We start from the raw sequence: 16,264 nt of genomic DNA on the forward strand, positions 1-16,264 counted from the left end.
CTGGAGGAATGCAGGCAAACAGGACAGGTGTAGTGATGTTAAAATCTGAAATAAGGCGAGGTGTGGAAAAATGGAAATGATCATGAAATTTGAGGATGAATAATATTATTCAAGAGGAATGAGAGACTGTTCTTTTGTTTTTGTTTTTAAGGAAAGTTTTACTTTCCTGGGCTTCCTGAAATGATCAGAGGTAATTGGATGATTGGATGAACCTGCTACAGTAACTATACATGTATATATGAATCATTATGAGGGGTCGTAACTCCAAAACTGACTGGAACCAATGGTTTAATGTAAATGGCGTACTGTATGTTTCTGTTTAATCTTAAAAATTCATTAAGTATGCACTAATGTAGTTAAAAATATACAATAATAATTGTAATAATACTGCTAATTTTTCTTATTAAGTTATTGCTCAGGGTTTTCTGTGGTTTCGGTATCACAGTAAGCTAGAGTGAAATCTTTACCTACAAATATTTGGGTGTGCTGGTTGAATCTCTTTGAAGAAACCCTAATAATTGCTCCTTGTTTGCTTATTTTCCACAGAGAACAACAAAGATGCCCAATACCAGAAGGTGAAGGTAAAGGCAGAACCCATGGAGGTGGACCCGCCACCTGCAGACCTCACCCCACCTGCCTCCCACATGCTAGCCTTCAGCACTTTAGGGGCGAGTGAGAAGAGCGAGCCAATGAGTAACCTCCACGAGACGTTGGCATGCCCCCAGAAAGATCTCTTCTCGCAAGACATATCGGTCAAAATGGCCTCTGAACTATTGTTTAAATTGTCAGGTATGTTACCTCAGGCTGGTCACTCACTGTTTACTGAGCCATAGAAGATCTACAACACACACACACACACACACACACACACACACACACACACACACACACAGGAGCATCATGTTCTTTTTTTTCTCCCCTCAGCACTCTGGTGTAAACCTTGGACAGTTTGTGATATTTGACCATAAAACCTACATGTTTCCATTTCCATCCTCTGGTGGCTCTGTAGTAAAGTCAGGATGTAATGACTTCCTGCTTTTTACCTGTATGGCCATGAAAGTGACATTGAAGCAGCAGACAGCTGTTTGTATTGCTAGATGAAGACAGAGCACTGACGTGTATTCATGGCCCCCCAGAGAAAAACCAGGTGTGTGCATGTGTGTATGTGAGAGATGAGGTTTGTAGCCCTGGGCTGGGACCCAGGGCTCTATCCAGGTTCTGATTGCATCTCTTAAATGCTGTACAGAGACACAAGCTTGTGTAAATCTTTCTTTTTCCTTTTTTTTTTTTTTTAATTCTTTTTTGCTCGTCTTGCTCTCACACATATTCACAAATTCACACATTGCCAATCGTTCTTTCCCACACACTCCTGCACACCTTTACACACTCACACAAGGCCCCATGGGGAGTGGTGTCTGCACAAATGCCCCCTCTTCTCTCTCTCTCTCTCTCTCTCTCTCTCCCTCCCTCCCTCCCTCCCTCTCGACTCGTTTTCAGACATGCCGGCTCAAGCACACTTGGCTGCACACGCTCCCCCTGCACTTCCTCTCCCTCCCTCCTTCCTTCTCTCCCTTTACATTTCTCCCGTGCGGCATCTCCATGGCAACGCGGAAAGAGACCTCTGTCCTTGGCGAGCAGTGTGACGGAATAGGGTGTTTTGGGTAGGGGGTGGGTTTTGGTAGTGGTGGTGGTGGGTTGTAGCAAAGGCGGGGGGTGGCTGAGGATAAGGAGGGTAGGGAGGGCAGCGGGGGTACGGAGTATGCCCACCCAGGGAGGCCAGGCCATCACTAGCCTGGCAACAGCGACGACCGCCCGCCTTAGAACTGGGCTTGAATGTGAGGGGGACTGGAACAGAGTGGGCTGCTGTCACACAATGAGCAATCAATATGAATTACCCAGAGCAGTAGGACCTCAGAGACACATCAGTAGCAAGGTCGCTCTGAACACCGAGATGATTGCAGCTTTGAAATTCACTTCAATGCGTTGCCTTGAAACTCACACATATGGCTCCGTTCTCAGGCATTTTGTATAGTGCTCTTTACTGCCAAATACCGAAACGGCCATGATCCGTGCGCACATTTGCTGGGCACCTAGTGTCCAACTTGATAATTCTTGCTTTACTTTTAAGAGATTTCCTGTACTGTAGTGCTGTAGGATTCTCAAGGTTTTGATTTTTTTTTTTTCTTTTAAGGAGGGAAAAAAAGAATCTTTGCTCTTTTAGTACATTTATATTGATATTTCTTATTACTAAACAGTTTCACGGTGGGAAAAAAATTAATAGCACCTTGCTGTGTTTGTGGGCGAGGGGCTTTTTACAATTTGGGGCAAATAAATATTTGCCATTTTAAAGAGTTTACTTTGTCACTCAGTGTATTAAACTGCCTATTTGGGCGATCGTGGCTCAAGAGTTGGGAGTTCGCCTTGTAATCGGAAGGTTGCCGGTTCGAGCCCCAGCTTGGACAGTCTCGGTCGTTGTGTCCTTGGGCAAGACACTTCACCCGTTGCCTACTGGTGGTGGTCAGAGGGCCTGGTGGCGCCAGTGTCCGGCAGCCTCGCCTCTGTCAGTGCGCCCCAGGGTGGCTGTGGCTATAATGTAGCTTACCATCACCAGTGTGTGAATGTGTGCGTGAATGGGTGGATGACTGGATATGTAAAGCGCTTTGGGGTCCTTAGGGACTAGAAAAGCGCTATATAAATACAGGCCATTTACAGATGGGTAAAACATTAGAGGATAAAGCTGAACCATTAACCTCCAACAGTGAGCTGTTACACTGTGGGGGGCTTTCTGGGTTTACTTGTCCCCTCAGACTCATGTGTAAATGCATAACTTATTCTGTGGTCTCATTGTTGCACTGATGAGGCATTAGCAGGTTCGTACAGCGTGACGGTGCCTGCATCCATTGGGCAAGAGGTGGTCACTGAATGGTTGGTTACATATGGAAGTGTTGTGAGTCACATTCTGTGAACTTTCCATGCAGCAAATCTCAATTGAGTTGAACACCGGAGGAAGACTTTGGTGTGGAATGTGTGCATACAGTGTAATACAGTCGAATATTAAACATTCCCATCTTTTTCAACCTTCATGTTATTGAAGGTGATTCAGCTCTTGTGCTGTGGTTTGAGTCCATAGGTGCAAGAGTAGTGGTGTTGATTTAGATACTAAAATGTTGACAGTTTTTGTTTTCCCCCCCCCTACATTATCATACAAGAGCATGACCGTACACCAACACATGTGTCATCTGGGTAGGCTAATGCATATCTGGGCAGCCGTGCACATTGTTATTTTTAATTTTTTTAAATGCTTGCAAATTGGTGTTGTTGGGCGAGCTCGTGGCGCAAAGGTCAGCAGACCCGCTGGAGAAACTCCCACTAATCCAGATGGCCAGTGGCCTCCCTACTGGCTGTGGCAAACCTGCACTTTACGTGAGCATAGCTTAACTTGGCAGTCTGGCCATAAGTTCACTTGCCGTTGTCCTGATTGTGTCACAACCGATCAAGAAGGAAAGTTAGGACAGCGCTGTTTAATTATTCATCCGATGGCTTGATCTGTGTGATTCCTCTGAATAGCAGCTCATGTGTCAAACTAAGATTGTCTGGGATGTTGGATAAATCTCTGCACATGTTTCATCTCTGTGTCACTGTCAGACAGCGACTTACGACCCACGGGGCGTTTTAGGAAACTTGCCGACTAACACTGAGCCTAAATGGACAGCTTGTCACCGGTCCCTCAAATTTGAGCACAGTGGTTTGACAGAAAAGATATCTAAACGTATGGTTTATTGTTTTTCTCTCCAGAAAAAGTCAGCAAAGCCAACAACCACAAAGACAGTAACATGGTGGGGATAAACAGGTAAGTCTGTAAATAGACTGTAAATACACGTGTTTTTGTTCAATGTCTGATCAGTAATTACATGGCTTGAATATTGGGTTGGTTTGATGGCCGTGTAAGTAGGCTGTGTGATTTATTTCATGTCTCTCCATTTCAGTCCATTTCTGGACGAGTGCTTCAGACAATCACCCTTTAACTCGCGCTCCAAGAGCACTTCGCCCGCAGAGGCCAGCTCCTCTACCAGGGTACCATTCAACGGTGAGACACGTTACCGACACACACTGTGGGCCAACATCATCACGGGGAAACACGGACATGTAGATAAAAGTTAAAGATGCGGGATTCGAGTTCTAGTGTTTTCAATTAGACCTAAAGACAAATTTAAAAATGATAATTTATATGGAATTTAAATAATTGATCACATAAAGAAAAGTAATTTGCTTATTGATCGAGAATGAAAATCATTGTGGCCTCAGCTAAAAAAAAAAAAATCAGCGAATTGATCGGGTGTCTTTGTGTTTTGTTACGAGAGAAACTGGACTAAAAAAAGTCCTCCGCAGCTCGACAAAATATGAGACTTAATTAACTGCCAGGACTCAGTATCGCTGCATCATTCATGGTCTTTAAAGGTTCCAAGTCTTCATGTTGTTCCCGCTACAGCTTCGGGAAATAATTGATAATGTGGAGTTGCTCATTACCTGCTTTCTTACAATATACAGTATGTCCACAGATTAATACTCTTCGTGTGAATACAGCACACACACACTCACACACACACACACTGTGGTTAAACCACTCCTCTCACCTTTTCATATATAGAGCTGCTTCAGGCCCTTCTGAACTCTCGCACATTTCCCCAACCTGAAGGCTCTGCTCAGGGCATCCCCTCTCTTCCCCTCTTTCCTGGCATCTCAGAACTTCCCTCCTTGTTCCTTTGGCAGTAAGAGATCCAGAGGTTAATTAGCTTGTGCCAGCTTTGCCTGTCCCTCTGCCAGTTAATGAAAATCTGATTGGCTTCTGGGTGTCAAGAGTGTCCTGAAAGTTAATTCGCCCAGCCCACCTCCCCCTTTCCCTTGTGTGTTTAAGCTTCACATTCAGCCTCTGCTGCCTTTTCTCTCTCTCTCTCTGTTTTTTTTCTTTCTTTTACAGTTGTACCATTTCTCTTTCCTCCCTCATTCATTGTGTCCGCGTTTTATTGCGTCTCCATTGCCTTCGATCGGTAAGTTTGCCCACCGCAGCTGTAGGGAGGCAGACCTTTAAACATATTTTCAGTTCATTGGTCGGTGAACTGCCATCTTTTCCCTGCCACTTTGTGCCACCTTTCCTTTATAGCGCAGATGTCACTGTGCGGTTTTGATCCTGCGTCAGCTGTCAAAGGCATACCTCGAGTCTTTGTTTAGCACTCCTGTGTAATATAATGATTATACATTCCACTGGACTCCACTTTGTTAAATACAAATAACTTTTATAATGTAAGTTATAAATAGAAGTGTATAGGGGAAGACAGTATTTTCCTGGAAAATGCTGCCATTCAGCTGCTGTGGCCATGAGAAGACAAAAAGAAAAGATGTGCCGCAACTTATAAAAGGTGATCAGTGTGTTTTTGTTTTGTTTTTTAAGTCTTTCGTTTGCCCACAGTCAGAGAGTTTCACTAAATACCAGAGATGTAAAGTTTTCTGTTTTAATTTAGTCTTTTCATAAAATTCCTCAAATTTTGGTTCTTTTGGGGTTTTTCCCTATAAAAATATGTAAAAACCAATGAGCAGAAAATGACACCTTACCAGTATGAACAAATGTCTTTAATTCTTTTGTTTGTTATTCACATGACTTGGTCTTAAATTTTAATAATTTTTTTAATTTATTTTTTAATTTGAGTGTTTAATCTGATCCAATCAACAGCTAAAATTCCAAAATTAGGTTGGTTTTTTTTGTTTGTTTGTTTGTTTGTTTTTTGAAGATGGACTTATTCTGTTTGTAGATCCCAACTTCAAAGTTTCCTTTAACATTCGATTTAGACATACTATGGTCCGGTCACACTATTGGGAAACAGTGGTTAGAGACCGCGTGGTTGCTTCAAAGATGGGGGCCGAGTCTGTGACGGCTCGCTGTCAGTTGTCATCTTCAGAGCAACTTTGTTGCATCAAAACTGCAAATAAAACCGAGGCAGCTCTCAGGTTAAAATTGAATGAGGTCAAACCAGCTCTTATATCCAATTGCAAACTGTAATACAGCCTTTAACTGTAATAGACACACAAAAAATAAAAATCACAAAACTGTTGCATGTACATACACAAACTCAGGTTAACCGCTTACACATCATAGGTTTGAAACAGAAATTCCTCCATAGACAGTGATGTACTTGCTACAAGACGGCGACTTAACTGCAAAATGATACCTGCACTCTGCAACCTTACTTATATAGGAATATAACCAGCTGAGTCGATTCCCTCTGTTGGAAGAAGATGAGTTGCGCCTGAGCGTGCAGTCTGATTCAGATTAATTGCAACATGTTCGCAATCTGTCTGCGTTTAGAAATTAAAAGGAAGTTACTTGCAAACCTCCAATCTGAGTTATTGCATCCAGTTCAAGTTGACCACAGCTGTTTGATACAGGTTGCCTCTCACCAGGCGACCCATGCAGTCGCCTTGCAATCCAAAGTCATTATCCAGACTTGTAAGTAGGTGATTGAGCCTTTAAACAGCTAGTTGATATCTTATTTGATGTCAGTGTAAGATAACGATTTTTCTATGAAAACCTGCATTTTCAATTTCACGTGTGCGTGCGTGCAGTTTATCCAAACCAGTTGAAATTTCACTTGATCATTTTTAATCAGTATAGATCCTCCGGCTTAATATATAGTGTTCAAAAATTAAGGACTACGCTAAAGCACACTTGAAATAATCAAGTTGAAAATCATGACGGACAAAAGACCGGATTCAAAATTACACCAAAAATCAAAATGAAATTGTTCCAGTATTATTTTTATTTTTTATTTTTTAATGGCTGCACTATTGTTGTCATCTACAAACTACACTTTAATTTGTCCGTCCACCCCCTGGAAAAAACAAACAAAAAAAATCCATAAAAGAACTTAAAACCAGACTGTGAACTGCATAACAGGCGACATAACGGCTTCAGCAGAGCGTCTGTAGCACAAAAATGCTCTCCATTATGAAGCAGCTAATGGAGCAGCTATCATGCAGAGATGAAGCTGAAAAGTGTGAGCATTTCCCTTTAAGCAAGAAAGAGAGAATAAATGAGTAGGAGTTAGTGTGATACCAGTGTGACTTGAGGAGTTCGCTGTCTCCTCCCTCCAGTCTGGGGTTTAACACAATCCTTCATTTCTTGTTTGCGTCCCTCTCTTCTGCTCTAATAGCACTAATTAAACCATTAACCACTTGAAGGCCCCTACACCCTAATTGGCTTAATCATCAGTGTGTATGCCGGGTCATGGCCTTGAGCCTCTGCTGTCTGGATTCTCATCACTCTGTGTGACCAAAACCATCCCCGAGTCTCACTTGTGTGAGTCAGGACAAGTTAATGCTTTCATGGGGTATACTTTAGCTTTAAGACATAATAAAGATTAGGATTTGTACAATAGGTCACAAACTGCGAATGAGTTTAAAAACCGATAGATGCAGGTAGATTCCAGCTAATGCAGGATGTCACCTTGAGGACTTTTACTGTGTTTATGCGTGTGAAGAAACACAAAGTCACTCGTTATTAACGTCACTAATGGTAGGTGTTGCTTGACACCGGCCTGCATGCATTTACCATCGTATTCCAGCCTCGTTCATCCTTCTCTGTAGCAGAGCGGTGAACGGGAAACAAGTATGATTACACATGTTCTCCCCTTTTTTTTTTTTTCTTTTTTCAAAATTGATTAAAGGTAATTAAATTCACAATGGGTTTCATGTTGTTTCAACATGTGACACCTTGCCTTTAATTCTGTTTCAAATTAGTTTTTTGTTTTTTTGTTTTTTTTAAAGGTCCAAACGAGTTCCAGACTGTTCTTTTAATCTATTTTTTACTTGCAGTCCCAAACCCAAAGCGACATTTTCGGATGTTTTCACATTGTCTGATCAGCAATCCAGAACTTTCCTACCAGAGGATATTTGACATTTCTGCATGTTAATCAATTTAAATGTTCATTCAGACAGTTTGACCTCCAGTTTAAAAACGATCTGGATGAATCAAGAAACTCAATCTGTAGTCAACTCCTTGAATCTTGAACACTTCCTTAGAAATACTGTCAAATCGTTATTTCACGAGTGGTTCAAGGTAGGAGAATTTTTTTTTTTTGGCTTGAATCAAGTTTTATAAGAAAAGTAATTGTTTTGATAGAATTCTGTATCTGTTGTCTGGATGCATCTATTGTCTGGATTCTCTGCAGAAAAGTCGAGCTGACTGTGCGTGATCTTGCTTTGACAGTTCCGAAACTCTGCGAGGAGACGGTGTGACGCAGATGACAGAACATGAACAGAGATATGCTAGATAAATTCAGTAGTTTGCATATGGAGGCTAGAGAGGCGATTTTTAAATGCGTGAAGCTGTGTGAGTCACTGCAGCAGCAGTGAAATGTCCTTTCACACCAACATCTGTTCTTTACCAGTTGCCACTAAACATGCCCCCAAAATGCCACAAAACAATCTTTGCTTTTTTTCCCTCATTGTGGTATTCAAACCCACACGAGTAGCTCATCGGCTGGCTAGACGGTATGTTTTAGGACAGCCTTTAAAAAAATAAAAAAAAAATAAAAAAAGTGATAGCGAGCAGTTGTTAAATATCAACAGTGGACTGAAGTGCACTGATTTCCATCTGCAAAGAATCTAACTCTGAGCTAGTGGGAGGAATGAGCAGCATTTTTTCCTTTTCTTTATCGTCATTTTAAAAAAGAGAGACTAAAGAATTTTTAAAGATGCCTTTTTCACCTTTTAATGTCTTGCACATAGAAAGGTTTTGGCCAAGGCTACCTGTGTAGCCTGTTCCCTGAACAGCATAGACATTTGTAAATAAAATTTCTGCCTTCATTTATGGTAGTTGTACACCACAATGGGGTACATGCTTTTGCGCTCGTGAATTACTCCTTGCTCTATTCATATGGTGGGGGTTAGTTCAAAGCTGTAACTTCTATTCTTCAGCATCTGTCAAAGCAAGTGAAAATTCTCAGTGTTATTCTTTTTATGTCTTTCCTTCCATCCTCTCCCAAATGAAAGAGGTGAAATACAGCGAGGAGAGTTACAGTGGTGTGCTTGTGCTGCAGGCTTCAGAGCAAAGGACTTGTGCTTGCTGTTGACATTAAGAATGCATTTAGACTGCATCCCACCTGCAGGCTAAACAATGAGCATCTGTCAAATGGTGGCAGACAGGTTTCACTCTCGTGGGTTAGCAAATTAGCCCGCGGTGTATCAGTCGTCTGCTGTTCAGACGAAGGGAATTAAGACTTTTTCATATTTATATGCCTGAAAATGTTTTGATTATGGGGCATATTTTCTCAAACAAGCCTTTTTTTACCTTTCAAGCTTTTGGCTGTCGAACAGATTTTACCTTACAATCATCAAAAACGTGAACGCAGATTATAATTAAAATGCATTCGTAAAGAAGGAACTAACAAAACATGTCACCATTCTGTTTCATTTGCCCCGTTTCTTGTCCTGGTGGGTGATGGGTAGGCACACACAGGCACCTTTATGAATGTGAAACTATGTGAAATTATTACATTAGATTAGAAAATGTTTATGTACCCTTTTAAGAGCCAAATACTGTGACCACCCCTGCTTAACACACCTTTTGCATGCTGTAAGTGTCGTGTAGTATCTGGTCCCAAGATGGTTGCAGCAAATCCTTTTAATTCAATTCAAGTTTATTTATATTGTGCCAATTCTTAACATTTGCCTCAAGTGCTTTACACTGTAAGGTAAAGACCCTACAGTATTATGGAGAAAAAAACCCCATGAGCGAACATTTGGCAACAGTGGGAAGAAAAAACGTATTTTTAACAGGAAGGAACCTTCAGCAGAACCAGGCTCTGTGACGGCTATCCTGCACATCTGGTTAGAGCATAAGCTTATTGCAGCATAACTATCCAGACCTATAAGCTTTATCAAAAAGGAAACTTTTAAGCCTAATCCTACAAGTAGAGAGGGTGTCTGTCTCCCAAATCCACCCTGGGAGTTGGTTCTACAGGCAAGTGGCCTGATAGCTGAAGGCTCTGCCTCCCATTTTACTTTCAAAAACTCTTTGAATTACAACCAAGCTGAAGGTCTGAGAGCAAAGAGCTCTGTTAGGATAAGTCTTTAAGATATGACAGCGCCTGATTTTTCAAGACTTTATATGTGAGGAGAAGGATTTTAAATTAAATTCTGGATTTAACAGGGAGCCAGTGTAAGACGTTTGAGTTGGAGCGCGCATTGTTGGACTCGGCTGAGTCTTGTTCAAGCGTGTCCCCTTTAAAGCACCTTGAGGCAACTGTTTTTATTTGGAGCTATATAAATCAAATTGCATTGAATTAAATTTTATTAAAAGCCTGTCAACATTATACTTTAAGCTGTCAAGAGATTTTTTTTTTTTTTTTAAACCCAGTTGTCGTGCCATGGTCACTTGGTCACTGTTAAAGCTGAGAAACTTTGACTCTTATCTGATGACTCTTAGGGACATGGGCCATGTTTTGGAGCTGCTGCTGTACCCAGAGAATATATGGGCCAAGAATTTTGCTCAGATGTAGTTGTTACTACAAACTGCATTCAAAAAGCTTCCTGTACCGCAGTCTGGATATTCACTTTCAAATATGCAATTATAAGGATAATTCAGTGCACCAGATCATGTTTCCTGCATTCAGTAAATTGACCTGCAGAACCAGCCTTTCCCTAAAGGTTTAATATATCTCTGACCATGACACATGCTGCTGTTATGAAATATCCAACATTGTTTGTTTCACTGTGGAGTGAGAATAATGTTTTGGCTCATCAGGGTAAATTTCAAGACGGCTTAGATTATGTCAGCTGGATGCAGGAGGGCAAAAAATGGCTGGCATTGTTCTGTCCACAGTTCAAAAATAAACCTTACATATTTAAATTCACTAATAAGTATGAAAATTACAGTGTACACGCAAGATGTCCTTTTACTGCTGCTGTTTATCCTGCTGGGCTGCTGTTATTACTTTCTGCCTGTCCTGTGGAAAAAAAAAACGGCCTGGCTGCTAGGTCAATAATTATTAGATCCTGTCCTCAAAGAAAGCAAAGAAGCAGATTTCTTCAAATGTGAAAATATTTCTCAACGAAAATATGAACGGACGAGTGCGCCTCGATAAAGCTGCGTTACTGGTCTGAGGAGGGAAGTAACTGGGGCATCGTAGCGGGCTAATGTTGAAGCCTCATATCCCACCTGACAATAGATTATTGAATAAAAAGAAAATGCTTAAAACAGACGAGGAAAGCAAAGGTTACCCAATAATCCAGAGAACACTGTGGTTAGTAGAAGCTCACTTAGCACAGCAGTGCATGTAGAGCGTAAGTAACTTTGGCTGAGTTACAGCAGTCTGCAGTCGTTTCTGTAGCTGGCAGCAAATGATGGGAACGGTTTTCTCCGTGTGTGTGCACGTGTGTGTTCTAGACTCGGAAAAGGATGACGGAGAGCTGGGAAATGGGATCGCCCAGTGGAGATTAAACGAACAGCTCTTCCCCTGTCCCATTTGTGGCAAGGTGTTTGGTCGACAGCAGACCCTTTCTAGACACCTCTCCCTGCACACAGGTAAGTCACCGCCAGCATGCTGTGACGTCTTCTCCGTTCAAGTGCAGGCATTAGGTATTCACCTGTGTTGTTGATGCTGCCCACAGTAAATAAATAAGGTTGACTAGACTAGATTACCCTTCCTTTAAAGAGATTACTACCATGATTAGTCTCACTGGGAAAACTGCCCGTCTAATTACCCAGCTAGAAGGATGCCACGGAGTATACACACACACACCCACACCCCAGTAATTCTGATACTGCTACGATTGGTTAGCTCTTTCACTTTCTCTCTGGGAGTCTGCCTCACTCCCTTGTGTCCTGATTACCCTGTGTTTTTCAGACTCGGCCCGCCTTTGCACCCCATCGATTCATTCTACCCCATCGCCGTCTTCCACAACTCTCCACTCTCCTCATTCCTTATTGGTTAAAAATGAATTAATAAATAAATAAAATGATTCTCCTGTTTGTAAAGTTTTTCTGTTCAGGATTAGTAACGAATAACTATACACACACAAAGTGCACAAATGGAGACTAGTGTACAAAATGCCCCCACACAATTGGACATGCTCTCACATTTAGCGTGCACACACTGCACGACATGCACGCTCACCATCTGAGAGTGTTGGCTGTGAACAGCTTGGCCACACCACGGAGAGCAGAAGCAGGGGCATATGTCAGTGTGATGGTCTTTTTGGTTTCCCCGGCGACATAAAGGTTGCCTGGCTTCGTGTCCTTGGGGCAAATGGCGTATGTGTGTGCGCGCGCGTGTCTTTGTGTAAGCATGTGTGTGTTTGAGCTGGATGTGCTGTTATGTTAATTTGTTTTCAGATAAAGAGAAGTGTGTTTTTGCGTGGATTTCATAGCGCTCGCAAATTATTGGGAGATGATGTTCATGTGTGCCTGTTGTTTTTTTTTTGTTTGTTTGTTTGTTTGTTTGTTTGTTTGTTTGTTTGTTTGTTTGTTTGTTTGTTTGTTTGTTTTGTTTTGTTTTGTTAAAACATCTTGTGGTATCTACATGTTTTTCCCAGAAATCTGGGGATCAGGTTTACAGTTGGGGTCGGGCGAAGGTGAGGCAGGGTTAAGCGTTAAGTAATTAGGTTTAGGCTTGCTTTAAAAGCTCGGAGGCTGAGCGCAACTTAATGAAATATCATCTGAGGTGATGTTTACAGTAACCCAGGGTCGTGTGTGTCTGTGTGTGTGTCTTTCCTTGCAGAAGAGAGGAAGTACAAGTGTCACCTGTGTCCTTATGCAGCCAAGTGCAGGGCTAACCTCAATCAGCACCTGACCATCCACTCTGTCAAGCTGGTCAACACAGATGCTGAGCAGATTGTCAGCGCTGTTACAGCTGACTCCACCGAGCGCAAGAACTGCCCGTACTACTACAGGTAGGACCACGTGTTACCACCACACCTGCTGAGGACATCTCAAGCCAGTACCACATAGTGGATTTAGGCTTTTCAAAAAAAAAAAAACCTATATATATATATACATATATATATATATATTTATTTATTTATTTATTTATTTATTTATTTATTTATTTCTCTGATGCACAATTACACCCTCTCTCTGCCACTGCTACATGTTAAAGGTTTGTTTTCATTTTATCTGAAACATGCTCGTTCGCCTTCTTGCTAAAGGTTCAGATGAGGAGATGAAGTAGATCTGCTCTTGTGTCTGTGCTTTTCACATGAACCAAGACCCAGTGAACAGTTGTGCAAAAGTCCCACATTTCCTTATGTTTTGCTGGGAAGCTGAGAAATGAGTGTTGCAGAAATATGTTAGCGATACATGGAAATACAGTATAAAAAAACAAAACAGAGTTTGAAATTCTAACAAGCTTGAGAAAGTCAACATTTGGTGTGACCACCTTTATTCTTCAAAACAGCCTGAACTCTCTTAGCAGGTTTTCCTCTGACTTCTTTAAGTAGTCTTCAGGATTAGTTCTCCAGGTTTCTTGAAGGATAATCAAAGCTCTTCTCTGGATGTTGGCTGCCTTTTGTTCTTTTCTCTGTCAAGATGATCCCACCCTGCTTCAATAATGTCGCGTTCTGGGCTCTGGGGAGGCCAATCTATGACTGATGGTGTTCCACTGCATGTGTGTTTGTGTTTTGTTTTTAAATCCAGGATGCTGGACACTTTCCTGTGCTCATAATTCCGTCATTTTTCACAAGACCCCCAACAACCCTGGCTGAAATCCAGCCCCAAACCATGACACAGTGTCCACGGTGTTTTACAGATGACTGTAGGCACTCACTTGTTGTATTTTTCAGTCCAATTCGTGTTTAATGTGGAACACTTCAGCTTTTTCTCTTCCTTAAGAATGACTTCTTGACAGCCAACCTTCCACTGAGACCATTTGTGATGGAGCTTCAGTGAACAGTAGATGGATATCAGCTAAAGGGCCAGATGCATCTGTCTGGTCCTGTGTCGGGTCTTTGCTGTTTTTGTTTGTTTTTCTATTTTTTCTGGATCTTTTAAGGATGTCTAAAATTGCTGTCCATAAATCAATTTATGATTGATAGTTTTTATTTGATTTGTTTTGTTTGTTAGCCCTGCTATCTTCTTTTCTCCTCCTTGTCCAGTTTTGTAAAAAAAAAAATTAAGGACATACTGGACACCAAATCAAGAATCAAGCTTTTGGGGAATCATCTTGTTGGTATAAAAATGGTCTTTTTTGCATTTTTGTAGATTCAGCTATTTGTGTGACACGCTGCTAGTTAGGACCTGAATCAAGTATTTAAAATTGGTTCATCCCTTCAGTTAGGTGCCCTTTTTCTAATTAATTAATTTGTTTTTTTGCTATTGCACAACAACACTTTTTAAAATAAATTAAAATAGGTCTTGTTCCTTGGAAGCAAAACATAAAGTACTGTAGCTTAGCATAAAGAGTGGTGTGGCTTTTTTGGAGGACAACAAACAAATAAACTCAATTGTGGGGTTTTTATTATATATTTAAAAATAAACAGCTACTCTGTTCTGGTAAAACAGCTTGGATTTTGATTTGTGAGCAGCTTGGTTGAACAAACAGAACTTAGCTAATCATCTCTTCTTTCTGTAAATGTCTGCAAAAAAATCTAACTGGATGAATTTCCAAGATGTAACTGGACACTTTAATGTGTCCAATGTCTTTTAAAATAGGTCAGTTGCACTATTTCTGAATTGTATGTTATCTTCAGCAGTCTTTATCACGTTGAGAGGAATGTAGCTACAACATACCATTTGGCAGTTCTTGCAGGGAAAATCTAACACTGAAGCGGCCCGTCGGCCTCCTCTCATTCTCACCCTCTTCCTCCTTCTTCCTCTCTGTTCTCTGTCCAGCTGCCATGTGTGTGGTTTCCAGACGGAGCTGAATGCCCAGTTTGTCAGCCACATGTCGCTCCATGTGGACAAGGAGCAGTGGATGTTCTCGCTCTGCTGCAGCGTCTGTGACTATGTGTGCATGGAGGAGACCGACATGAGGAACCACATCAGCACTGGGCACACAGGTACAGATAGCTGGCCTGACTTTTGGTGGTGACAGCACTGATGAGAGAGTCTTTGATTTTTATTTTTGTTTGATTGTTTGTATGTGTATTGTTGGAGTGAGCTGATGATCAGTTTATGGAAGAAAATGTTAGGAAAGTTCTGCAAAAAGAAAAAATACGCTCCAACTCATCAGCAAAGCATGAAATATTCACACAATTTGCTTTTTTTTTTTTTTTTTCTGTTTTTCCTAAACAGAAAAAGCTCACCCTCTGGCGAGGCTGAAATATTAGACTTTACTGTTTCAGCCTCCTGCTCTGTCTCATTAGCTGCTGGAAGGCTAATGTTAGCTGCGTGTTAGCATACTGCTGCCACGCTACTCGCAGCTTTTTGAATGATTCACATTTCACCGTTTCCCTCCTCGTCTGCTCTCCTCGCGTCTAGTCCCACCCACAAGAGGATGCAAGGAGTCCAGGCAAAAAGCATCCTTGAATCTGAACCTCATTTTTAAAGCGACTGGTTATGTGTGACATGTGGCAGAGATGCATGGCCTGCCCGCTGTTACACTGTCACAGCCTACTGTTGGATAGCAGATGTCAGATGAGACTACCGGCGTTCAGGAAGAGCTTTTATATTTCAACTTAATAACTCAACATTTCATGTTATTTTCTTATTATTTTGTATCTTAGGATGTTAATTGTATTTAATTTAAAAAAAAAAACACACACTTTTGGCTTCTGAATGGCAAAAAATGACTTGAATTCTTTTCAGCAGCAGAAACAAGCTTCTCATAGATGCACTTAATGGATAAGGAGGAAGACTTAGTTGTAGAGTCCTCCTCATACCATGGGCCAGATTTACTAAAGGGGGGGAAGGCGCTATACTCCTGTGGTTAGTTTTACGGGTGATTTACAGATGTTGCGCTCTAAATCACTTGCGTCTTTTTTTGAATATCGAGCGCAAAACATGTCTTTTTTCCATCTGAAATGTTGGTGTAATTGGCAGTAAATCAAAGTTTTTGTGCATGATTTAAATATTCCCCTCCAGATATTAAAGAAAGGAACTAAAAGAAATACAATATTTTCTTTTTCACACCTAAACCTAATTTGGTGTAAAACGTATAGGTGTTATCTGTGTCTCACGCCTCTGTAATATGTCATGGGTGCAAACGGTGCCACAGAGGATACATCTGCGCACCCTCAATCAGGCCTCCTCTCTTCGTTCCTGCCTCCTCTCAGT

General features: G+C 41.4%; 1 protein-coding gene across 4 annotated transcripts in view; it reads left to right on the forward strand.

The window, feature by feature from the left end:
• znf827 (zinc finger protein 827) overlaps nucleotides 1-16,264 on the forward strand; it is a 75,796-nt gene that overhangs the window by 48,219 nt on the left and 11,313 nt on the right. For all 4 annotated transcript variants that reach the window (XM_004549332.4, XM_076884819.1, XM_076884817.1 and 1 more), the window contains exons 6-11: nucleotides 547-789; nucleotides 3,796-3,850; nucleotides 3,987-4,087; nucleotides 11,441-11,578; nucleotides 12,774-12,945; nucleotides 14,882-15,048. In XM_004549332.4, the coding sequence (XP_004549389.3) occupies nucleotides 547-789; nucleotides 3,796-3,850; nucleotides 3,987-4,087; nucleotides 11,441-11,578; nucleotides 12,774-12,945; nucleotides 14,882-15,048 (876 nt within the window). The remainder of the gene's footprint in view (nucleotides 1-546; nucleotides 790-3,795; nucleotides 3,851-3,986; nucleotides 4,088-11,440; nucleotides 11,579-12,773; nucleotides 12,946-14,881; nucleotides 15,049-16,264) is intronic.

The sequence above is a fragment of the Maylandia zebra genome, linkage group LG6 (assembly GCF_041146795.1).
Source record: "Maylandia zebra isolate NMK-2024a linkage group LG6, Mzebra_GT3a, whole genome shotgun sequence".
In the NCBI taxonomy this organism is placed as follows: Eukaryota; Metazoa; Chordata; class Actinopteri; order Cichliformes; family Cichlidae; genus Maylandia; species Maylandia zebra.